General features: G+C 47.7%; 1 protein-coding gene across 2 annotated transcripts in view; it reads left to right on the forward strand.

Moving 5' to 3' along the window:
• Positions 1–3,750: 3,750 nt before the first annotated feature.
• Positions 3,751–26,362, forward strand: part of Jcad (junctional cadherin 5 associated) — a 60,131-nt gene continuing 37,519 nt past the window's right edge. Inside the window, exons 1-2 of one of the 2 annotated variants that reach the window (XM_045149480.1) lie at positions 3,751–3,817; positions 22,521–22,871. In XM_045149480.1, coding sequence (XP_045005415.1) covers positions 22,579–22,871 — 293 coding nt within the window. In that variant the 5' untranslated portion in view covers positions 3,751–3,817; positions 22,521–22,578. Of the gene's footprint in view, positions 3,818–22,520; positions 22,941–26,362 lie in introns of those variants that run through there. The other variant, XM_045149481.1, reaches the window with a different exon arrangement.

Here is a 26,362-nt window from a genome sequence, read left to right on the forward strand (position 1 = left end):
GTGTGTGTGTATATATATATATAAATATATACATACATATATATACATATACATATATATATACATATATATATACACATATATATACATACATATATATATGTGTGTGTGTATATATATATGTGTGTGTGTGTGTGTGTATATATATATATATATATTTTTTTTTTTTTTCCCCTCCTGAACACCATGCCCTCCCTGTCTGTGGACTAGTGACTAGTGTGGAAATGGGTCATAGCGATTTTTCCCTGTACCTTTTGCCTTCATCTGTTTTGTTAAAGCTATGATTCAGACAATCATTCAATCACGATCATGCACCCCCCTCGAGCTTTACCCCTTTTCCTCCTTGTAATTCTGTTTTCAGTTTGTTAAAACACATCTTCCACCTCTGCCCTTCTTCCCCGTATCACCACCATCTTTTCTCCTCATACTTTACGATCTGTTTCTCTGTCTGCAGCGGCCTTAGGGTCTACAGTCATACCACCCTGAACATGCCCACTCTCATTCATTCCAAGTAGCCGTAGGCATGGGTGGAAAACACAGCTAGCTTCAGGGCCAGTGGTCGGCCAGCGCCGGGGCAAGGGGCAAGGCTAAGGCCACGAAAGGAGGTTGTCATGGTCCGAGCCATGGTCTATAAAGGACAAAACTCTTTAAAGTTGTGAGGTGGCCTTGTGACTTTACTTTCTCCTAAACTGGTCTCATCAATCTTTTAGCTAAAACATTTTAAAACACTTTTTAAAGTTTTCTTTTACTTGCTTTAGCATCAACGTTGCTTCCTCGTGCAGCCCTGTGTCTTTAAGCTACGCTGTAAAACTTGGGTGGGGTTGACCCAGAAACCCAACAATATGGACATTGTGCTGTGTGGGAAGATGAGTCCTGATTCACTAGCTGGCAAATGGTCTCTGTTTCCAGGTAGCACTTAGCTGCCTGTGTGTGACATGGACAAGTGAATCCACGGGGACATAAGTAACCTACAGCCTATATAGTTTACACACCTATGCATACATATGTACTTGTGATTGTGTGTTTAGAAAAGAGGTGCATGTGGATGTGTCATAATCAATACTTATTTCAATGAGTTGGCAGAGGAAGGGGAAACAAGGATTGCATATCTCACGGAAGCAGCCCATCTTTGGCGGATCAACCTTTATGACAAGAAGTAATAACGCAATTGCTAACAACCAGCTCCTCAGGAAAGTTGTGTTTCCTTTTTATTTGTAATATTTATAATTATTTATAGCAGGGTGTGGTGACACACACCTTTAATCCCAGCACTTGAGAGGCAGAGGTAGGAGCATCGCCGTGAGTTTGAGGCTACCCTGAGACTACATAGTAAATTCTAGGTCAGCCTGGGCTACAGTGAAACCCTACCTTGAAAAATCAAAAAAAAATTATTTATTTATGGGCTGGAGAGATGGTTATCAGTTATGGTACTTGCCTGCGAATCCTAGGGACTCAGGTTCAATTCCCCAGTACCCACGTAAAGACAAATGGAGCTCATTTGCAGTGGCTAGAGGGCCTGGTGTACACACGCTCTCTCTCTCTGTCCCATCCTCTCCCCGTCTCTCAAATAACAAATAAATATTATTTTTTTTTGTTTTTTTCCAAGATAGGGTTTCACTTTAGCCAGGCTGAATGGAACTCAGTCTGTAGCCCTAGGCTGGCCCCGAACTCACAGGGATCCTCCTACCTCAGCTTCCCAAAGTCTGGGATTAAAGGTGTGTGCCGCATACCCAGTTCATTTTCCTTTTTAAGGTTTTCCCCATCCTATTTTCCAGATGCAGAGAGGAGTTTTGTGTCTTCACCTGCCAGACACCCCTCTTGTTGCCCGCTGGCTATGGACACAACAGTACTATCAGTACAAGGGGGCGGGAGAGCAGCTACCGTTTTCTGCATCTCTGCTACGCACCTGGATCATGCCGAGGGCTAGAAAGCCGTGTATCAGTTAATTCCCACGACACTCTTGTGAAGTGACCAATGTCACTCCTTTGGTTACTGAGGAGATTGAGAGTAATAGAAGTTCCTTCCATATGTAGCAAATGGCAAAATACCAAAGCTGCCTACTTACCTTCTGAGCCCTTTATCATGCTTTTATTGTTGTTTGTCGAGGTAGGGTTTCGCTGTAACCCAGGCTGAGCTGGAATTCACTCTGTAGTCACAGGCTGGCCTTGAACTCGTGGGGATCCTCCTACCTCTGGTTCCTGAGCGCTGGCATCAAAGGCGTGTGTCACCACACCGGGCTGTGCTGTCTCCCCACCCCCCCTTCCTCAGCTGGCTTCCTTGGATGTAGTGCTGGTAAGACAGAAGATAGCCCATGTCTACTGTTCTTTCTTTTCTGCCTTAGTGTGTGGCTCTTTCACCTGACTAGGTCATGCTCTCCTCTGAGGAACATGCAGGGCTCAGCTACAGGGAGAGTGTAAAAATCCCTAGTCCTCGTGGGTGTTAGGATCGCAAGTTAAGTTTGAAGCACCGAGCTGCTAAATGGTTTTCTGACTCTGTTCTATAGGGACATGGGTTGGCTCTTTTGCCTGGGTGTACGTGACATAGCCAGTCCACTCCTCGCCTCTCTCCAACTCTTCATCAAAGTTTGACCTTTTTTTGTCCTCTCTCTTCCTTCCAGTCTGAGAAGTTTTGTCCTGAGTAGATCTGAGCATCAGGCTGGTCTTCATGCCCTCCCTGCTGTTGTGGAAAGAGGAACACGGGGCAAGGCGGGAAATGGAAATGTTTAGTGAGAGCTGAACTCTCCAGGAGAGCGCCTCCTACATTCCCAGCCTGTGAGCAGCTCCCCCCCATACTGGCTGGCCTCGCCTGCCCCAAGACAGGGTTCCCTCCAAGGCTGGAGTTAAAACTCTACTGTTTTGCGTTTTAAATATTTTTACTTGCAAACAGAGTATGGGAGTGCCAGAGCCTCTTGCCACTGCAAACGAACTCCAGGTGCATGGGTCACTTTGTGCATCTGGCATCTGGCTTTACACGGGTGCTAGGGAATATAACCCCAGGTGCCAGGCTTTGTAAGCAAGCGCCTTTAACAGCTAAATTATTTTAAATATTTTTACTTACATATTTGAGAGAGAGAAAGAGAGACAGAGAGTGTGGGCACTCCAGGGCCTCCTACCACTATAAACAAACTCCAAACGCTTGCACCACTTTGCGCATCTGGCTTTACGTGGGTACTGGGGAATCGAACCCCAGGCTGTCAGACTTTGCCAGCAAGCACTTTTAACCACTGACCCATCTCTTGAGCCCCACTATTTTTTTTTTTAAAGGAAATAAATCCCAAACAGTAGGCTGTTGTCACCATCACTGTTTTCTGCTTTTCATGCCATCATTGTGCATTTATGTGTGCCTGCTATGACGGTATATACACGTGGGCATCAGTGTGTGGCTGTATGTGTTTTTCTGTGTGTTCCTGAGTACCAGTCTGTGTGTGGACATTCGCCCAGGGGGACAAACCCAAGTGACAGGGATGAAAAAAGAATAAAGATGGCCATGCCCTGTGCCTCCCGGGCAGTTCTCTGGGTCAGGCCCCTGAGGCACGAGGCAAGGGCACAAGGCTGTCGGTCCAAGCCCAGCCTTCACCCGCCAGAGCTCGGAGGGGGCCCGGGCTGTGGGCGGGGCCATCCTGGGCTGTGGGCGGAGTCATCCCGGCTGTGGGCGGGGCGACCCTGGCGGTGGGCGGGGCCGGCGGCGGCGCTCCGGGCGTGCTCGGCCCCGGTGGCTGCAGGCAGGGGCGGCTCGCGGGAGTCCCGGCCGGCCGGAGCGGCGGCGGCGGCGGCGGCGGCTGCTGCGGCGGGGCGAGGAGCCATGAGGAAGCCGCTCGGTAAGTCCAGGCGTCCCCGGCGCTCGTGACTCCCGCTGTCCACCCCGGCTCGCTCCCACGGCGCTGGCCGGGCCTCGGCTGCAGCCTCCGGCGCGCGCCCCCCAACTTCTCCCGCTGGGACGTTGCTCGGGTCCCTTCCCTCGTCCGAACGGGTGGATGTCCGTCCAGCCCGGAGCCCCCCAGCGTGATGCCCGACCCCGCCGCCGGTTTCCCGCGGACCCCACACTCGCAGCTCGGGCTTGGGGCAGCGCCCCGAGGGTCCTCACCCATGGCTCAGGTGCCAGGCTCCCCGGGCGCGGGGCCCCCCGGGGCGGGCGGGCGGCGGCAGGCGTGGGCACCCGTGGGCGCCCGTGGGCGCGGGGGAGGCCCCTCCCACGTCGCGCGCCCCGGCCTCCCGGGGGTCGTCATCTCCGGTTCCCACGGCGCCTCCCCCCTCCGCGGGCATCGCGCCCCGCCGGCCGCGGGACGTTGGGAGTTGCCGCGCCCCCGCTCGCGCGCGCTCGGGTCTCCACCCGGGCCTGGCGCGCCCACCGCGCCGCGCGCCCGGGACCCGGGATTAGGGCGCTAATCGCGGTCGTGTCCCCTGCCCGTGCCACGGGGCAGCCTGGCACCTCCCCCCGCCCCCAAGGCCGGTGAGATGCGGGCGGGGGGAAGGAGCCAGCCCCGCCTGGGAGTGGCTGTAAATCCGCTAAGCAGCTCATTTGTGGGCTCTGGATGGAGCCCTCCAGCCTGGGTCTCAGCTAGCCCCGCTCCTGGTCGTTACACCCCATCGCTGTCACTTCACCCCCAAATACCGCGTTTGTCCGGGGGGGTGTCCCGACCACAGAGGTACCCAGCGAGGAGCCAGCCGCTCACTCCTCGCCACTGTCCAAAGAAGCCCAGCGCCTTGGAGATTTCTGGGGTTTAGAAAAGCAGCTGTGATTTCACTAGTGAGGAAAAATAAAAAAATAAAAAGGGCAACTCTTGTGCCAGCGCAACCTTGGCCATGCCCCAGTACCCCCTCATCCACGCTCTGCCGGAGCCGAGGACTTTGGGGAATGCCCCTCCACGGTCACGGCCTGAATCCACATCCCTTGTGTTTAAGTCTGCGTGGCTGGCCTTGGCGGGACCATACAACTCCTAGGCTTTTCCTGTTGGTGACAGTTTCGTGTGTGTTTCTCCCAAGTTTCCCTTCTCTGTCGTTTTGTCTTTTCCGACTAACCGAAAACAAACCAGGCATCCTAGGGATTTGGGGTGAGGTTTAGAGGATGGGGGATTCTTGAGAAGTGAGAGAGAGAGGTGAGATTCTGGCTACTAGAAATGCTCCGGTAGAAAGAGGGTGGGAAGGGAGGGAAAGAGGGGACTACGGGAGGAAGACGGATGGAGGCAGTGAGTGGTCTCTGGCTGTGCAGGTAAAACGTCAGGTGGTTTGAGAATGACTGCATTGAGACTTATCAAAGGAAGGACACTGGAAATTGTGTGCAGATTCTGTTTCGTGGGAGCTGTGTCGGTTTTAATGTGAATTGGAAGTTCGGGAATTTCCTTTGGTTTTCTGTCACGTTCTGTGGATTTGGATTTAATTGTTTATCTTGATATTGGGTCTAATTCCTTCTTCTCTTTTAAATTTTTAAAAAATATGTTTTCTTTATTTATTTGAGAGAGTGAGAGGGAAAGAGGGAGGGGGAGGAGAGTGGGCGCGCCTGGGCCTCCAGCCACTGCCAACTCCAGATGCATGAGCCCCCTTGTGCATCTGTCTTATGTGGGTCCTGGAGATTCGAACTGGGATCCTTTGGCTTTGCAGGCGAATGCCTTAAGGGCTAAGCCATTTTTTAAAAAAAATTTTATTCTGGGCTGGAGAGATGGCTTAGCAGTTAAGCGCTTGCCTGTGAAGCCTAAGGACCCTGGTTCGAGGCTCGGTTCCCCAGGTCCCACGTTAGCCAGATGCACAAGGGGGCGCACGCGTCTGGAGTTCGTTTGCAGAGGCTGGAAGCCCTGGCACGCCCATTCTCTCTCTCCCCCTCTATCTGTCTTTCTCTCTGTGTCTGACGCTCTCAAATAAATAAATTAATTTAAAAAAAATTTATTCTGAGGTAGTGACCATCTCAGGATGGCCTGGGAACTCGCAGTGATCCTCCTACCTCTGCCTCCCAAGTCTTGGGACTAGAGGCCTGCGGGTGCCACCATGTCCAACTGGGTCTAATTCTTCATCAGCATCTGAGCAAGCCTTCTGAAGGGCTGTCCATGTTACTGTGGGTGGACAGCATGTCCCCTGGAGTGGGCAAGCAAATATTTGTTGAACAGAGGCCTTTAATCAATCGGGTCTTCCTGCTTCAGAACGGCTCAGAGTGGGAGTTCCATCCCTAGGCAGGCCCTAGAGATTTAGGGGGAGAAGGTGGGTGGGAGAAACCTCTTTCACAGGAAAAAAACAAACAAACAAAAAAGTTTGGCTTTCCAGCTACTTGGAACTGCACTGCCACACTCTAGAGGGCTTGACCGACTTCTTAGAGTCCAGTCCCCTGTGAACTCCTCCGAGAGGTCACAGGTCCCAGTGGCTTGCTGTGCGTGGCTCCGTGGCTCTGAAATGGGACTGGCTATATGAGATACACAAGCAGACAGATAAGGGCCAATTTAAAACAGGAAAATACGCTTTTTTGGGGGGGGGGAGGGAGGGGGCTTTTTCTAGGGTCTGCCTCTGGCCCCGGCTGACCTGTAACTTACCCTGTAGCACCAGGCTGGCCTCAGACTCATGGTGATCCTCCTACCTCAGCTTCCCAGGGAGTGCTGGGACTAAAAGGCATGTGCCTCCACACCCAGCAAATAAAGGCAAATATGTAAAGGTACTCAAAGCCTGCTTTTAATGATAAAATGGGGAGATAAATCCCTTTTTGGAAAAGGAAGCTTGGGAGTTGGTGGTGTGCAGGTCCTCCCTGTCTTTCCTGGGAGAACCCCCCCCCCAACCCAGCTTAGAAGAATGGTAAACAGGGAGCATGGTAGGACGCCAGCTTCGGTATTAATGAGCTTGGCAAGACTTGAGGGTAATTAATCTAGAGAGAGTTTAGAACACTGCCTTGGAGTGAAACAATTGTTCTGTTGTGGGTTTTATTTTGATAAGCGGAGACTTTATCTCTGAAATCCCCTGGGCTGCTTCTGAGCCCTGGCTGCTGTTTCTCTGGGTTCTCAGCACATGTTGTTTTGCACCTTTTGGGCGGGAAAGGTTATCTCCTTCTGGAGGTTTTTAGTAATGCGCCTTGCTTCCAGGGCCTGCTGGCCTGAGGAACGCTGAGGGACCCTCACTTGTTTTACCCAGAAGCCAGGGAGGGAAAGATCCACTCTCCAATGCTTTGCTATGCCCAATAAAGACAAAACACAATCCCCCCACCAACACACACAACTAAAGCCTTGGTTATCTTGAGTTGGAGTGTATTGCTTAATGTGCTTTTCTGTAAGTAAATGAATTTTCTAATGACTTTTCTATAGATACTGTGATTAGGAACAGCAAGATTTATTATCAGACTTAACTTTCTTCAGTTCCTGTTATTATTCCTTCTTTCTTTCTTTTCCTTTTTTTTTTTTTTTTTTTGGTTTTATGAGGTGGAGTCTCTAGCCCAGGCTGACCTGGAATTCACTATGCAGTCTCTGGGTGGCCTCGAACTCACGGCGCTCCTCCTACTTCTGCCTCCCAAGGGCACTACCATGCCTGGCTCTAATTATTTCTTTGTAGCTTATCTAATAAAGCTGGTTTCTTTTTAAAATTTTTTTGTTCATTTTTATTTATTTATTTGAGAGTGACAGACAGAGAGAGAAAGAGGCAGAGAGAGAGAATGGGCACGCCAGGGCTTCAGCCACTGCAAATGAGCTCCAGACGCGTGCGCCCCCTTGTGCATCTGGCTAACGTGGGTGCTGGAGAATCGAGCCGCGAACCAGCGTCCTTAGGCTTCACAGGCAAGCGCTTAACCGCTAAGCCATCTCTCCAGCCCACAAAGCTGGTTTCTTGGGCATGTTCAGTACTGTTATGAACAATTACCAAGGTTCACTTCAAAGAGAGGAAGGAAGAAAATGTTTGAAAGCTGGTGTCTGCATGGGGAGAAGTGGAGAAATAGCAACCAACTGTTGCTCACTGCTGGTTATCTCTTGGCCCAGTGTGGTCACTGGGTACTTTTTCAGGTTAAGCACTGGGTTTTGCAATGTTTGCTTTTGAAATAACTTTACATGATTTTTGTATTTAGAAAATTGCAAGAACTCATTTGCACCTTCACATATTTGTAAAAATTTGCCTTTTTATTGTAAAGCTATTTTAAAGTAAAAAGACACAACTAATATGTGAAATGTTTAACAGAGGGGCTGGGAAGATGGCTCAGGGATTCAAGGCACTTTCTTACACCGTCTACTGCCCCTGGTTCAATCCGCAGCGCTCACGTAAAGCCAGGTGGGCAGATGTGCAGCGTGGCGTCTAGAGTTCGTCTGCAACCTGGTGCTTCTCCCTCCCTTTCTGTCTCAAATAAGTAAAAATATGTTTTTAAAGTTTACTACTCTTATTGTTTGGATCTTTAACTAGAACATTAGACATCTATGATGATGATGGAATGAAGTTCTAACCCATTGTAAATTTTACTTTGTGTGTGTATGTGTGTGTGTGTGTAGTTTTTCGAGGTAGAGTCTTGCTGTAGCCCAACTGGAATTCACTGTGTAGTTCTCAGGGTAGCCTCGAACTCATAGATCCTCTTAACTCCACCTCCTGAGCCCACGTCCAGGCAGTTTTACAAATAGCCCTAAGTAGTACTTGTCCACTTGTCAACAAATAGTTCCAGAGGATTTAGAAAATATCATCCATTTCAGGCCTTTCTTGATAACTTGTAATCATTCAGTCATATTAATGAGATACTTAGGATCTCATAAAAATGAGGTGAAGAGCCAGGTGTGGTGGCACACGCCTTTAATCCCAGTACTCAGTACTCTGCAGGCAGAGGTAGGAGGATCACCGTGTACTCCTGAGAGTACATAGTGAATTCCAGGTCAGCCTGAACTTTTGCAAAATCACCCCCTCCCAAAAATACAGGTGAAGTAGGACTGGAGAGATTGCATAGTGGTTAATTCACTTGCCTGCGCAGCCTGTGGACCTCCATTCGATTCCCCAGGACCCACGAAAGCCAGATGCACAAAGTGGCACGTGCATTTGGAGGTCATTTGCAGTGGCTAAAGACCTCGGTGTGCCCATTCTCTCTATCTGTCTATCTCTCTCACAAATACGTAAATAAAATATTTATTTAAAATGAGGTAAACTAATCAATATATTGTGTGAGCTGTGTGTTTCACAACCAATCATGAAAAGTTTTAGAAGAGACAAGACTTACTGAAGAATGAACAATATGGTCAGACAGTTTGTCTTAACACCTGCTTGAACCAGCACCATTAAAAATTAATGCTCCTAAGATTCTTTTGATTTTCCACTCATTTTTCATCTTTTTTCCCCTGGTTCCTTATGTCACCTTAAGGAATGTTAACTTGGTGATGCTTGTCTTACTAAAACAGTGACTTCATAGATTAAAAATGCTTCCTGTGTCTCACTCGAGTTGAACAACTTGAGACCCCTGGCATTGCGTGCCGATCATCACACTGTGTGGGATCAGGGAAAAATTGTGAGAACTTCTTGTCCCAGAACCAAACTGAAACTGCGCAGTTATTTATTCAATGATCAAGAACTAGAAAGGGTAACCCTATTGTTCTAAGAAACTCCCAGTTCTACCACTGAGGTGGAAAGCGACCGCCAGCAGTAACAGTCCACGTCAGCTAGCAACATGCTCCATTCCGGTTTGTTTTATGTCTTGACTATTTACTTCTTGTTTAAAGAAAGTGCTTTGTTATATATTAATCATAACATTAGACCTAAACGTTGTCTGTTGAAGAAATATTTACAGTGAGCTGCCAGCTATTTGAGACCAATTACATCTTAAGTGTGGAATGTCAGTTGATACAACTGGGAAGTTTGGGGATGTTTTCAGAGGACATCTAATGAAGACCTGTAGAATGCAAGTGGTAATCTTTCTTGTATTAGATTTTTGTCAGTATATGTGACCTTAGGCTTATAGGAAGCAGGTTAGGATAAGCCTAGATGTCAGATAGGAGACATGGACCCTATTCCAGAACCTCATGTTATTTACTGTTCATTTATTTTTCCCATTGTTTCTTTTATGGTCATTGAGTCTTCCAACTATATAATGTCTTTTCTTTTGTTAAAAAATAATACATTTACTTATTTATTTATTTGAGAGAAAATGTGGGTGTGCCAGGGCCTCCTGCCACTGCGAATGAATTCCAGATGCATGTGCCACTTTGTGCATCTGGCTATATGTAGGTACTAGGGGACTGAAGCCAGACCTGGGAGGCTTTGCTGGCAAGCACCTTTACCCAATGAACCATCTCTCCCGCCTAATATATATAATGAATTTTCTTTCTTCGCTTTCTTTCTTTTTAAAAAATTAAAATTTTATTTCAGAGAGAGAGAAAGAGGCAGATAGAGAGAGATAGAGAATGGGCTTGCCAGGGCCTTCAAGCCACTGCAAATGAACTCCAGACACATGTGCCCCTTGTGCATCTGGCTTATATAGGGCCTGGGGAATCGAACCTGGGTCCTTCAGCTTCCCAGGCAAATACCTTAACTGCTAAGCCATCTCCCCAGCCTTTTTGTTTGTTTGTTTGTTTACTGAGGTAGGGTCTTGCTCTAGCCCAGGCTTACCTGGTACTCACTTTGTAGTCTCAGGCTGGCTTTGTACTCAGAGCTGTCTGCTTACCTCTGCCTCCCAAGTGATGAGATTAAAGGTGTGTGCCACCCACCAGGCTTTTTAAATTTTTTAGTTTATGCTTTGATTATAATGTATTTTCAAACATACATTTTGCTAAATCCTACCTGAGCAATCCTTTGTTTTTCAAAGATTTTTTTATTAGGATATGAACTAAAAATTAGTAGAAAGAAAGAAATACTCATTCACTTTTCAGATTATTAAAGCCTTTGAAAAATCAGTGTTGGGCTGGAGAGATAGCTTAGTGGTTAAGGCACTTGCCAGCGAAACCTAAGGATCCATGTTCAACTTCCAAGATCCCACGTAAGCCAGACACACAAGGTGATGCTTGCGTAAGGTTGTATATGTGCACAAGGTGGCACATGCATCTGGAGTTCGGTTACAGTGGCTGGAGGCCCTGGCACACCAGTTTTCTCTCTCTCTCTTTCTCTCTTGTCTCTTGTTCTCGCTCTACCTCTCATTTAATGAGAAAAAAAGGCCAGTCTGTTGGGCTTATCTCAAAAGAAAAAAAAGGCCAAATCAATGATGGTGAGGACATCGTGTGTTTTGTTGTGAGCTACATCATTATTTGTTGACAATATCGCTACTTATAATTCATTAAGTTACTAATATTAACTTATTAATCTAGCTTTAGTTATTATTTAATATACACGGTTATGAGTGACTGCTGATGACTAATGGTTAACGATGAAATACTAGTATGTTAACATAACTTAATATCAATTATAATGCATATATTTAAGTTACATATATGTAAGCTAGTGTTAGATATATGGAGTTAAATCAATATCAAGTATACCAGATATAAGAAATGGCTGATATTGGGTCATTTTGTGTGTAATGGGGGCAAGTTACCACAAGGATATTACCAAAGGATTCACAGCGGTGCTGGCTCTTGTTTTTTTTTTAAATTTTTATTTATTTATTTATTTGAGAGCGACAGACACAGAGAGAAAGACAGATAGAGGGAGAGAGAGAATTTATTTGAGAGCGACAGACACAGAGAGAAAGACAGATAGAGGGAGAGAGAGAATGGGCGCGCCAGGGCTTCCAGCCTCTGCAAACGAACTCCAGACGCGTGCGCCCCCTTGTGCATCTGGCTAACGTGGGACCTGGGGAACCGAGCCTCGAACCGGGGTCCTTAGGCTTCACAGGCAAGCGCTTAACCGCTAAGCCATCTCTCCAGCCCTGGCTCTTGTTTTTTTAACTCTTATGTAGCCCATGACTGTGTGTTAAGATATTCTGCCCAGTGCCCTACGCACCTGGCGCTAAGCATGCGTCTTGATGAATTCCTTTGGAAGACGTGTGTAGCGCTTGCTGTCTGGGCTGGAGCCATTCACCTCTGATCTTTTTGGTTGGCCGCTGCCTGGGTGCTAATGAGGTCAAGGTCAGAGGTTCCATCTGCAAATGACCTATTTAGCTTTGCTCCGTGTCATGGCCACAAGCTCTATTCTTTTTTTTTTTTTTCTCCTTTGTGGCCAGCTGACAGGGAAATGCATACTGTTGATCACAAGAGAGACAAACTGGAGGGAGGGCAGCTTTCCAGAGCTACGGGGAGCCCAAGGAACCTCTGGGTCTACCCTTCGTGTTCTTTCTGGGAACCCAAAAGACTGTCCTCTCTTCTGCACGGTGTCCCAGGCTCCAGCCAGGTGCACGGCATACTCGGCTCCACCCTTAAACGCAGTGCCTTCATCACCATAGTGCCTTGATCACCACTGCTTTCCCACTTGATAACTCCATCCATTTGAACATATAAGGCATAGCAGGGAGCTGGGGAGGTTGCACCGTCATTAAAGGGACTTGCTTGCAAAGCCTGCTGGCCCAGGTCCAGTTCCTCAGTACCCACATAAAGCCAGAAGCTCAAAGTGGTGCAGGTATCTGCAGTTTGTTTGCAGCAGCAAGCAGCCCCGTTTCATCCATATTCTCGAGTAAATAAGTATTTAAAAAAAAAGACACAGAAACTACTTAAAGAACTCCAATCTGCCTCACAGTAAATATCTTTAAGTAATTTCATTCAGATTCTTTGAAAAGGACAAAAAAAATCTTTGCTAAAAATCCATTTGAAACGATTTTCAGGAAAAGAAACTTTTGTGGGAATAGGTAGGTTATACCAAAATAAAATTATTTATCATCTTCTCAAACCAACAATGAATTCCAGTTTCTAGTCCCACCAAGGCCAGAGCACATGGTGTTTCTTTTTTTTTCCAAGTAAAAATGTTGAAAGAAAACACAAAATGAACTCTAGAACCCACTGGTACTTTCGCCCCAGGCTCACTCTGCTGCATGCTGCAATGGAAGGCACTTGCTTCGGTCTTCTCTCCCCTGTGTTCTTCCTCTTACCACTGAGGTCCTTTGCCCACCAGGTGCACTATAAAACAGTCTTCTTCCCCAGAGCTGTTTGTGGCTTTCCAATAGCCTACTCAGACAGAGTCCAAACTGGACCAGTGTTGCCCACGAAAGCAGCTGTTTCTACATAAATCAGTTATTGTTCTTGTAGAATGTAGGAGTTTTGTTCTTTTTAAACATATTTTAATTAATTTATTTGAAAACAGAGATGGGCAGGGGGAAGGGAGAATGAGAATGAATATGAATGAGTCCACCACTACAAATGAACTCCAAATATGCCTGTGCCAATTTGTGTGTCTGACTTTATGTGGGTGCTGGGGAATTGAACCCAAGCTGCTAGGGTTTGTAAGCAAGTGCCTTTAACTACTAAGCCATCTCCCCAGCCCAGGGGTTTTGTTGTTCTTGTTATCCCTTTCTCATTTGGCGTAGATTAGTTTGCTTTTAGGTTTTGTTACAGCTTCATGTAACTGAGACAGAGCCTGAAACCCAGTGACTGATGTGGGTCGGAGAGTCACAATGCAAATGAATGTTGTATTTGTGAATGAATCACTTTTTAGTTTTTTGTTTGTTTGTATCTCACTGTAACTCAGGCTGTCCTGGAATTCACTATGTAGTCTCAGGGTGGCCTCGAACTCATGGCAATCCTCCTGCCTCTGCCTCCCAAGTGCTGGCATTAAAGGTGTGTGCCACCACGCCTGGGAGCTTTCTAGCTTTCAAATATGAACTCTAGACATGTTGTGTGTGGCACATAAGTTATGAGGGAAACAACTGCTCTCTGATTGGATTTGAGAAACCCTCAATGGGAGGGAATCCATGCTGAGTACTGAGAACCAAGTCAGAAGCCCATGGTTTGGAAGGACACGGTTCCTAGAGGAAGCTGCCATTGTTCTTTGGCTAAATTGATAGGCTAAGCCCATCACATTGCCTTGTAAAAGTGGATGTAGGGGCTGGAGAGATGGCTTAGCGGTTAAGCGCTTGCCTGTGAAGTGTAAGGACCCTGGTTCGAGGCTTGATTCCCCCTGACCCACATAAACCAGATGCACAAGGGGTCACATGCATCTGGAGGCCCTGGTGCACCCATTCTCTCTCTCTGCCTCTTTCTCTCTGTCTGTTGCTCTCAAAAAAGTGGATGTATGTGCCTATTGATCAGTGCTGTTCTCACTTTTGGTTGGAGAAGCTTCTTTTGCCAGATGGCAGTGTGGTTGGGGAGACCCAGAGACCCAAGACTCCTGAAGGTGAGAGGAGAGAGCCCCGTGCTCGGTCTTCTCTATCACATCTTCTAGGCTCAGGGGACATTGTCGAGGTCATTGCAGAAGGAATATTGGTGTTTCTCTCACTGCTAGCCAGAGGAGCTACTCTGGCGATGGGGGAGGGTTGATACTGAGGCGACTGAAAACTCATCAAAGCTGAAAAAAAAAAAAGGCTGTTGAGAGCTCAACACTAAGTGAGACATCACTGTCATCTGTGTTCTCCCAGGCTCAGGGAACATTGTGGAAAAGGGGGGTAAAGAGATGTAAGAGCCACAGAGTGGGAGGAGCCCCTTGGGACACTGTCATCCATCATGATGACCTCACAGTGATTGACACCCCACAAGACCCGCACTGTTCTGAGCCCATCAACGTTTTGACATGGACGAAGGAAGAGACAAGAAATGAGACAACAAAACAGAGGAAGGACCACTTGGAAAGAGGAGGGTCCCCAGTGGAATTGAGGTGGGGGGAAAGGGGACAAATGAGGGCAGTGAGACAGGAATACAATCAAATTGCAGTACGTCCATATATTAAATTTCCAAATAAAAATGTTGAAAGAAAACACAAAATGAACTCTAGAATTATCGTTTTATACATCCCTGCAGGTTTAATGTCAGTATCTTTTCTTTTTCCTTTGGTTTTTCAAAGTAGAGTCTTACTTTAGACCAGGCTGACTTGGAATTCACTATGTAGTCTCAGGGTGACCTTGAACTTAAGGTGATCCTCCTACCTCTGCCTCCCATGTGCTGGGATTAAAGGCGTGCGCCACCACGCCTGAATGCCACTATCCATTGTCTTTTCTTGTTTATGTTTATTTGGTAAAATTGGGACTTGTTAGTGGTCGGGAAGGAAATGTAAATGGCTTGAGTCTAAAATGGTCGCATGAACTTGAGACCTTACCCCGCCCGTTACACAGTGCATGCCCTTTGGCATGCAGCTTTAGTGTCCCTTGTGTAAAGCAGAGACATCATGTCCGCATCAGGATTTGGAATTCAGAAGGTTAAAAATTAGTACCTGTGCATCTAATCCTGTCTTTGGCAGCAGATAGTCATGGGTGGTGGCTTCCTTGATTCGTAGTTTGGTTAGTATATTGGGGTTTGCGGGCTAGAGGAGTGGAGAATAAGTGAACTTTGAATTGAAAGGAATTCTTGGTGAGTTTGTGAATCTGCCAGAGGGTATTTAGAGCACTTCCCAGCCTGCCATCGCATTCCTAAGATAATGTGTGTGTATGGGGGGGGAGGTGGTCATTAGAATATAACTCTAGGGAAATTATGGATGAAATCAAAAAGGCCAGCCCAGCCCAGCTCCTGGCTCCTGAGCTCTGTTACTTCCGCCTCACCTTCCCTTCCCACCTCAGTCAGAGACTGCACACTAGGAAGTATTTCCAGTTTTGATCCTTTGCCTGAAAACATAACTGAAACTAGTCCGATTGGGGTGAATGAAGTAGGATTGGGGGCTCATCCTGATCTTCCCACCAGCTCAGTGTTGGTTGCTAACACTTTCTTTCATTAAAATATAAGGTTTGCTTTTTTTGTTTGTTTGTTCTAACTTATTTCTGAGATAAGGGCTTGTTCTTTTCTGGCTTAGAACTCCTATGTAGACTAGACTGGCCTCAAACCTGCTCCGTCTGCCTGCTTCTGCCTCCCAAGTGCTGGGGTTGCAGGCGGGCCCCACCTAACCTGTCTTTAAAATGCAAGTCTGAGGGCTGGAGAGATGGCTTAGCGGTTAAGCGCTTGCCTGTGAAACTGAAGGACCCCGGTTCGAGGCTCGATTCCCCAGGACCCACGTTAGCCAGATGCACAAGGGGTCGTACGTATCTGGAGTTTGTTTGCATGGCTGGAGGCCCTGGCGCACACATTCTTTCTCTCTATCTGCCTCTTTCTCTCTCTGTCTGTTGCTCGCAAATAAATAAATAAAAATAAAAAAAAAAATTAAAAAAAATGGACGTCTGAAAGTTTACAGGAGGCAAGACTAAAGCTTGCATTTATCTTAACTAGTTTTGGATTATCACTGTATGTTCAGCCTAAAATCCTTCTTTTACAAAGAACTTTAATCAATGCAGTTTTCCTTTGTGTATGCTGTCCTACAAAGCTTGTTTTAGTGAAAAGGCTTGTTTGGCTTAAACAAGTTGTCCAAGACCAGACTAGGGGTGAGTCTGTGCAGGGAAGAGCCAGCGGGGGTGCCAGTGTTGCAGGACCACCCCGACTCCTCTGAGCTAAGCCGAGTGGTGCCGCAGTCCGGCAGCAGTGGCCAGCTTAGCGCCCCGGCTCCCCAGGCTCGCCTACCGCTCCTCAGAATAAGTGTCACCTCCATTGATTTTATAGGTGAGAAAATGGAGGCTTCAAAGTCAAATCTGCCTAGCACATGGGACACCCAGTGTGGAGACATGAGTCTTGAAAAAAAATTATTTATTGGGGCTGGGGAGATAGCTTATCAGTTGAAGGTGCTTGTTTACAAAGCCTGCTGGCCCTGGCTTGATTCCCTAGCACTCATGTAAAGCCAGATGCACAAAGTGGCACATGCATCTGGAGTCCATTTGCTCCGACAAGAGGCCCTAGCATGTCCATACTCACTCTCTCTTCAGTAAGTAAAAATACCTCAGATTTAAAAAAATTTTTTTGTTCATTTTTATTTATTTATTTGAGAGTGACAGAGAGAGAAAGAGGCAGATAGATAGATAGAGAGAGAGAGAGAGAGAGAGAGAGAGAGAGAGAATGGGCGTGTCAGGGCATCCAGCCACTGCAAACTGCGCCTCCAAGCTTGTGCATCTGGCTAACATGGCTCCTGGGGAATCAAGCCCCGAACGGGGTCCTTAGGCTTCACAGGCAAGCGTTTAACTGCTAAGCCATCTCTCCAGCCCAAGTTATTATTTTTTTTTTTATTGACAGCTTCCACAATTATACACAATAAACTATGGTAATTCCCTCCCTCTCCCCACTTTCCCCTTTGAAACTCCACTCTCCATTATATCCCCTCCCCCTCTCAATCAGTCTCTCATTTACTTTGATATCATCATCTTTTCCTCCTCTTATGATGGTCTTGTGTAGGTAGTGTCAGGCACTGTGAGGTCATGGATATCCAGGCCATTTTGTGTCTGGAGGAGCACGTTGTAAGGAGTCCTACCCTTCCTTTGGCTCTTACATTCTTTGTGCCACCTCTTTCTCAATGGACTCTGAGCCTTGGAAGATGTGACAGAGATATTTCAGTGCTGAGCACTCCTCTGTCACTTCTCAGCATCATTAAAAAAAACCATATATATATATCTATATATAATTTATTTGCAAGGACAGAGAGAACAAGGGAGGGAGAAAGAGAGAATGCATGCACCAGGGGCTCTTGCTGCTGCAAATGAACTCCAGATGCATGTGGCACTTTGTGCATCTGGCTTTATGTGGGCAACTGGGAAATCAAACCCAGGCTACCTGGCTTGGCAAACAAGCGATTTGACCACTGAGCCATCTCTCCAACCAGAGACACCGTCTCTGGCTGTAATATACAAACTGCCAGATGTTCAAGGAATGTCTCACTGTAAATGAATGGCAGACTGGCTGCTCCTAGCTTCCGATTTATGTGGGTCCTGGAGAACGGAAACCAGGCCAGCAGGCTTTGCAAGCAAGTGCCTTGAACCTCTGAGCCGTCTCCCCAGCCCTGAAATGTAAACCTTCGTGACACGTAGCCCCCACTTTCATGGTGCCCTGCCACCTCTCAGCTATTGGAGCAGAAAGGTCAGTGGTTAACTTTCCTCGGAGAAGCAGCTAGATGTGTGTTCTCCAGAGACATGCGTCCACTGGGACACAAACCCTTCACTGGGCTGTTCTTGTTGTGGAGGTGTTTTCAAACTGTAGAAGTGGTCTGAAACCGTGGACTCACTTGGGGAGTGTATAGGGTGGAGAAAAATTGTAAAACCTGGAAAGCAAAATAGTGACATGGAAAGAGATTTTAAAACAATCTGCTCTGTGGCTTTCTCAAGTCAGAGCACAAGACCCCAGCGGCAGCGTGCATGTGTGCCTCTTCCCAGGCCCAGGGTTCCCTTCTGCTTCCGTGTGCTCCTGTCAGCGAGCTGGGGGTCGCGTCCCAGTACAGTGAGGAAGGAAGCAGAAGATGGGATGTTTCCTAGGGCGATCTGACTCTTCTTCCTGTGAAGAAGACTAGGCGAGCAGTGGCGCACGTGGCTGTGACGTTTTGCTAATTCTGGCTAGAACAGAACAGCAGTATTTGCTGTTGAGATCAGCGAGGGTCATGGTGAACCAGGAATGGAAGGGTAACATCATCACGTTCAAACTAAAGAGGACATCTTGCCTCCCACCCTGACCATTGCATGGATGGTTTTCACGTAAGAACTCTCCTGGTTGGTTATAAAGTTGCTTCAGTGAGTCTTGACCAGCATTCTTAAAAAGCGAAACTAGAGCCGGGCGCGGTGGCACACGCCTTTAATCCCAGCACTGGACAAGCAGAGGTAGGAGGATCACCCTGAGTTCCAGGCCACCCTGGAATTCCAGGTAAGCCTGGGATAGAGTGAGACCCTACCTTGAAAAACAAACAAACAAACAAACAAACAAACAAACAAACAAAAAAGTGAAACCATTACAGCACAAGTCAAGCTATGAGAGTGAATTCGTTTTTCAGTATTGTATTCATTTTCAATCAGAGACCGATAGAAAAGAGAGACAGCAGCGTGGAGGGAGAGGGAGGAAGGAAGAATGGGCGCACCAGGGCCTCTAGTCACTGCAAACAAACTCCAGATGCATGCACCACTTTGTGTATCTGGCTTTACGTGGGTACTGGGGAATCGAACTCCTCCAGTCATTAGGTATGTGTTGACTTCTCAGCCATCTCTTCAGTCTAAGGGTGAATGTGTTTGCTTCAAAGCTTATTCTAGGTTTAATTTTTAATATTTTTCATATTTAATTCAGTTTTTGGCGTGTGTTGATGTGTGTGAGCACAGGCGTGCACATATCACGGTGCACGTGTGGCGGTCAGAGGACAACTTCAAATGTCAGTCATCACCTTCCACCTTGCTGGAGGGCAGGGTCCTTGACTTTCTGCTGTGAATGCCGGGCTGGCTGGCCTGCGAGCTGCTGGGAAGCATGTCCCTGCTTCCCTTCTCACCACAGGCATGCTGCAGTTATAGGCACTAGCATTCTAGGGTCTGCTTTTTATGTGGTTCCGAGGATCTGAACTCAGGCGCTTGGCTTGTGCGTCAAGCGCTTTATCCACTGAGTCACCCGCGTTGAAGCTTCGGTTGTTGTGAATACACATGCCCACCGCACTGAGCTACAGACCCGACATAGTTTATGAGCCTGTTGCCTCTCCCTTCGCTGAAGAGGTTTGGGGAACTCCCACCTTCGGGGCCAGCGCTGGCCTCAGAGGACTGTGCTGAAGTGCATGTTCATCTGCTAACCGGTTCTGCAGTCTATTCATACTTTCCTTTGTTCTAGTGATGGGGGTGGAGCCTGGGCCCTGGACCACACCGGGCAAGCACTGCATCATGGAGCATCAGCCCCAGACCTCATTTGTAGGGCCTGGAGAGATGGCTTAGCAGTTAAGGCACTTGCCAGCAAAGCCAGAGGACCCAGGTTTGATGCTGCAGTACCCACGTAAAGCCAGAGGCAAATGCTGGTGGCTGGAGGTCATCTGCAGTTGCTAGAGGTCCTGGTGTACCCATTCTCTCTTTCTCTCTTTCTGGTTCTTTCTCTCACTCTCTCATAAATAAAATACACATTGTAGAATGAACATGACATTTAAAGTGAGACCATTTTTCCATTCTTGGAGCCTGGTCCAATCAACGCCAAACATTTCTTCTTATCTAAGGCTAGAGGTTTCCCTTTCACCATCTTGACCACTTTTCTAGGTGTTACTCTGTGAGCAAGAAACCAAGAAAATACAGTGGTGGTGTGTTTTTTAGTACTTTTCTCATTGTGGTGACCACATAACTGACAGAAACGACTGTTTTTCTGGATAATAGTCAGAAAGAGTGTGCTCCATGGTGTAGAGAAGTAAGACGTGGCGCATGGCTGGAGAGGGCTTGTTCGAACAAAAAGACATGTCAGGAGTGGCTCCTGCTCTGAGATAGAAGCAGGAGGCTGCTATTCACATTGTGGAGGATGAGGAACCAAGTTTTATGAGTGTTATTTCTATTTCTTCTCTATCATCCTGACAAGTGGGCTGCACTCCACCCAGCTGTGGGTGAGGCAGCGCTGGTGGCTATGGGGCCTGTGCCGGAGGCCACCAGGGTTCCATTGTTAGGCCAGTTCTTCACTCTAGCATCATTGTACCCAGGGTCCCGTTGAAGTGCTGTTCTCTCGTCTCATATGAACACCCATGTCTTAGCTGTTAGCTCCTGCCCATTCTTCAAAAGCTAGCCTTAGTGCCCCATGCAGCGAGTGTTTCTATGGCATGTGATCAGTGTTGGGCACGGGGGATGTGGCCAGCAGAGACCTTGGATGCATGGCCCTCGACCTCTCCCTCCACAGCCCTGGGTTTTTGTACGGGATCTCTCCTGTGTAGTCTCTGGACCAGCATCTTGCTTAGTTGTCCTGTACAAATAACTTTCTCCCCTGATCCTTCACTGTGTACGTAAATGATGTCGTGAGGGAGGAGTGTCAGGAATGGCGGGAACAGCGGTGTTGCTGTGGAGATTCTCCCAAGCCCGGTAGCTGCCGGGCCTTGTCAGTCTTCCAAAATTCTCGAGGAGCACCGCAGGTACTTGTGAATTCCCGAGCGCAGTCCTCCTCCGTCTGCCCATTAGAGAGGTGCCTGCTCCCGCGTTCTAGTAGGAGATGTGGGGGACGTGCTTGGAGGCCAGCCGGGCATTGCGGGGGACCCAGGGAGAATTCCCACTGACAGGACACGCAGCCATCTCTCACACCTGCGCGTATGCCACCAGGTGTTTCCTGTCCATTGTTCCTGTGCCCTCAGTAACTCTGTTTCCATCCCCCTTGACTGGTGCCGCCAAGGCCAGGTCCAGCGCCCCACCTCCGTGACCAGGCCTGCCCTCCCCTACCTGCCCCACTTTTACTGGGTTCCTGGCACCATTCTTCCTGCTCCTCTTGCCTTGCGGTGGCTCACTCTAGCGAGAGCTGCTAAGGGTGGAGGTCGGGAGGCAGGGTATGTGTGAGAGCACCTTGGCCAAGAGATGTACTTGGTCCAAAATCACTGGGAAAAAAATTGGACTGATACAAGTTTCATGTGGACCCTGGCTGGCGTGGTAGCCCACACCTGTAATTTTAGCACTCAAACACCTGAGGCAGGAGGGCTGCAAGTTTGCAGTCAGCCTGGGCTCTGTAATAGTACAACCTCACCTTCAATTAAAAACAAAGTACATGAGAAAGGTTCTATTTGATTTTTTTGGGTTGTTGTTTTGTTTGTTTGGGATTTTGTGGTTGTTTTCAAGGTGGGGTCTCACTCTCGCCCAGTCTAACCTGGAACTCACTCTATAGTCCAAGGCTGGCCTTGAACTCACTGCAATCCTCCTACTTCTGCCTCCCAGCAGAGTGCTGGGATTAAAGGCGTGTGCCACCAGGCCTGGCTTCATAAAGGATCTGTTTGAAAGGAGAATGTTGGCAGGGCTATAGAGATTGCCCAGTGTTTAAAGACACTTGTAAAGCCTGATGACCTGGACTTGGTTTCTCAGCACCCACATAAAGCCAGACGTACAAAGTGGGCATATGTATCTGGAGTGTCCAATGATATATTTTTTAATCCCTCAAATCATGTTGGCAAATACAGTGTATGAGCCTAATCGGATGCCTTATTAGTTTTTTTTTTTTTAATTTTCACCTAAAGACTTACAATCTATTTCCAGCTGTTCACAAACTTCTCCAATTGCCTTACTGAGGTAGTTGTAGCTGTGTGTTGATTAAAGAAGTGGCCCTCTGGGGCACAGGATCTGTGTACAGACTGGAGGCCTTGGATGTCTAATGAGATGGAGCTGGACCCCAGGCAGTTCTCCTTTTAGAAGTACCAAGTTGCAATTGCAGCTTCCTCGTCTGGATTTACTTTTCCTCTCCCCTCAGCCTGCTCTTTGTAGATGAGTGTTCAGGAGGTTGGCCACTGGGTAGCACTGACCGCCTCATGGCTCACAAACCATTCCAGCCCCTTCTGTGGGAGGCTCACCTCACAGTGTGACAGCTGAAGCCTGCCACCAAGCTGGTGAAACAGCGAGGCATCCTGCCAGCCCTCTTTTGTAACTACCTGCGGGGGGGGGGGGGGGGGGGGGGAGGAGTTGCTGGCTTCAGGTGGGCCTTCCTCTGTGGGCACTGTGGGGGGTCGTGCTGTGGTGCAAGCAGGGGACATCAGTGCTTCCAGTAACACCCTCTGTTGTCCTTTTAGCGATGGGTCCTGTTGCCAGCGTGGTTGCAGCTCGTGGACTTTGATGTGACTGCGCACCATGTACAGTGTGGACGATCTCCTGATTTCTCATGGATACAAACCGTCCCGAGACCACGCAGCACCACGGAAGGGCAGTTCTAAGGAGTGCCGGCCAGCGAGGACCAGAACCCGAGCTGGAGCTGACCAAGGCCTGTTGAATGGGTATGAAGATGGCTCCGCAGTCTGTGCCCGCAATAGGACATCCCTGGGGACAGGACACCTGAGCGACTCCGAAAGCCGCCGCAGCGCGCCAAGAGGCCAGGGGCACGGGGGACGCCCAAGGGCTTCAGCTTCTAGAACTCCTGAGGCGGGGTAAGCGTCAGTGGTGGCCCACCATTTACTTTTGACTGGGGCGTTTGCCAGTTTGGCGTTGGGTTTTATGTAAGTAAACCAGTTCTTTTTATTTGACTGGGGCCAGGGAGGGCGAGCAGGGTCAAAGACAAGGGCATTTGTTTTTAAGGTTTAGAGAGACTTTATCAGAGTAAGAGAAGAAAAGAGAGCGGGAAAAGCTCATGCCATGTGGCTGACAGGAGGCAGGGATCCTCCATGGGATCCCTGAGATGAGGGGTCTTACCAGAGCAGGGACCTGGAAGAAGAGAGGTGAAAAGCCAATGAGAGGCCTTGCCCACCTGGCAAAGGTGATTTATAATCTTATTGTCATGGGCTTGACCCTCAGGCTAAGGTGAGCTAGAGACAGCTGACTGGTAGACTCTGGGGCTGGCTCAGGAAGAGGGCGGTCATGATGCCAAGTTTCAGGCTGAGCTTTACCAAGCAGCATTCCAGGATCAGATTGAAGCCTTAATTTCAGGAAAAGAGAACTTCTTCCCAGAGAGGGACTCCACTTGTATATGGAAAAACAGATCTATGTCACTCTTCTAGGTAGGAGATAAGGAGAAGCCAGATTCTTCTCTGATCTCTAGTGGAGATTGCAAGGGCAAGCCCAAAGACCTTCCTGCTTTTCATGTTTGGTGCCCAGTCCCCCTAAACTGCCCCAGTCCCCCTCTGAGGAAGTAACCCTCACTGCCATCAGGGAATCGGGACGGAGACTGATCGGACTGCAAGTTGAACGGGGTCATTGAGTGTGGCAGTTGGGAAACTTCTCAGTGGGACTAAGGGACCCCAAAAGTGCATTGGTGGACTGTAGTAAGGCAGTCCCAGAAGGAAACGTTAGGTAGAAAGCAAGGAGTGAAGGGGAAGTGGACACACAGCCCACTGGAGGCATGGAGCGTTCCCGTTCTTGTAGGCTTTTAGGCCTTGGGGAGCCATCGAGGGACCCCAGGTAGATGGACTTAGATTGTCTCAGGACCATATGAGTGTGAGCTGACTGTAAACAAGCAGAGATAAGGTTAAAAGAGGTTAAAAGACAGGGTCCAAAAGTTAACAGAACATCCAAGAGTTACCCTAGGTGTATATTTTTTCCAGCATGAAAGACCTTAGATCCACTCCCTGAATTGTTCACCCAATGGCACAGTAGTGTCTGACCCTGACATGGTCTGAATATGTTTCTGTAGGTTTTTTTTTTTACTTTATTTTATTATTTATTTATTTATTTGAGAAAGAGATAGACTGTGAAAGAGGCGGGTAGATAGAGAGAAAGAGAGAGAGAAAGGGAGGGAAGGAGGGAGAGAGAAAGAATGGGCATATCAGGGCTTCTAGCCACTGCAAATGAACTCCAGATGCTTGTGCATTTGGCGTATATGGGTACTGGGGAATCGAACCTGGGTCCTTAGGCATCGCAGCCAGGTGCCTCGACTGCTAAGCCATCCCTCCAGCCCTCCTGTAGATTTTATAAAGCAGAGTTATTAACTGCGATAATGCCACACATATCACCTTGAACTGTTGTGAGGCTGTCTAAAGCCCTGTGATTTTGCATAATTGCCTTTTTCATCATTTAAACCTCATCATTAGGAAGGGAGATTCCCTTAGCTGCATCATTTAAAGCCTTTTGAGTATATTCAGTGAGTTTGGGTATATTTAGTGTGTTTCTCTGTGCCAGATGACATCTTCTAAGTCAATAGATGGGATGAAAACAGAGACTAAATGATAATACCAGTGAAAAACATTCCTAGTCCATAGGTGTTTTAATACAGGTAAATTGGCTGGGCACTCTAAGGTTTTTACTTGTTGCCTGACAAGAGCATTCTTGCTGTCTTTGGGGTCTGAGTTTCTCCAGCACTCAGCACATGGCTGGCAAAAGTAGGCTTTCATTTACAGTGTTGGTTAACAAGTTCTGTCTTGCCTAGTACCATATCACCAGGCTTGTGTTCCCTTGGGAAGCATTCTGGAGAGAGAGGTCAGTGGCTAAAGGCACTTCCTCATAAAGTTTGACAGCCTGGGTTCAGTTTCTCAGCAACCACATAAAGCCAGCTGCACAAAGTGGCGCATGCATCTGGAGTTTGTTTGCAGTGGCAGGAAACCCTGGTGTTTCTATATTCTCTCTTTCTGTTTCTCTGCTTCTCTCTTTCTCTCTCTCACTCTCTCAATTAAATAAAAAAGGGAGCATTGTGGAACTTTGTAAAACTTGTCTCTGTGTCTACCACACGTTCATAGTTGAGGTTTGGGAAAGAGGAAAGAGGAGTTGTAAAATTTCATTTAACTTTTTAAAACTATTTTTAGTTATTTACTTGCAAGCAGTGAGAGATAGGAGAGAGACAGAGAGAATGGGCATGCCAGGGTCTCCAGCCACTGCAAAGGACTCCAGATACATGTACCACTTTGTCATCTGCTTCTACGTTGGAACTGGGGAGTCAAATTCAGGTCATTAGGCTTTGCAGGCAAGTGCCTTAACGGCTGAGCCATCTCTCCAGGCCCTTGTATAATTTTTTTTATTGGTATTCTTCATTCATATACACAATGTTCTCTCATCATAGACCCATCCACTACCCTCATTTATTCCCCCTTTCCTGCTCCCTTCACTGAACCCTGTCTTTCTAACTAGCTCCTGGAAGAGGGTTCCTATGGACAAGTTGCCCTAGAGTTACATTGGCTTTAATTGCTGCCAGGCAAACTTGGGCTGGACTTTTTCTTTGCTCCTGTCCTTCCTAGTTTGGTGCTGAGTGTCTGAAGCTTGGACCTCAAGGTGCTGACACTATATACCTTGGCTCTTGTTTCCTTGGTATCTACTACAGAGCTTGCTGGAATACTCCACATATGGTCCTTATTTCTTTTTTAGAAAAACTTTTTTTTATTTATTTATAAACATTGGGATAGAGAGACAGAAAAAATGGGTGCGCCAAGACCTCCTGCCACTGCAGACGAACTCCAGGTGCATGCGCCACTTTGTGCATCCTGCTTTACCTGGTACCAGGGAACTGAACCCAGGTTGTTAGGCTTTGCAGACAGGTGCCTTCACCACTGAGCCATTTCTCCAGCCCACATGGTCCTTATTTCATATGTAGAGCCTCCACTTGAATCCTGAAGTTAGCACTTTCCATCCCATTGGATGGAAACAGGCTCCTCCAACCCATCAGGGCCTCCTGCCTAGCCAGAAGGTGAGTGGGCACACTTGACCCACAAGCACACTTTCTTGTTTCAGGAGAGAGCTTCGTGGGTCAGTGGCTGTGTGGAGCACGTGGATGGTTTCATGTGGATGACCAGGACCTCAGTGGATCTGGCCTCTTCTCCACATTTCTGAGACTTGCTGATTAACATGGAGATTGATCGGATGGTACTTTTGGGATGGAAGAGTGCCTTGTAGGGTAGAAAGAGAAGTGCATATGTTTGCTGAAATCCCTATCAGAGGCCGCAGCCTGGGGACCAGCTGCACGTCTTAGTAGGTTGATCTGAAAAGGCATGTCCTTTCG

Source organism: Jaculus jaculus, chromosome 5 (assembly GCF_020740685.1).
Source record: "Jaculus jaculus isolate mJacJac1 chromosome 5, mJacJac1.mat.Y.cur, whole genome shotgun sequence".
Lineage (NCBI taxonomy): Eukaryota > Metazoa > Chordata > Mammalia > Rodentia > Dipodidae > Jaculus > Jaculus jaculus.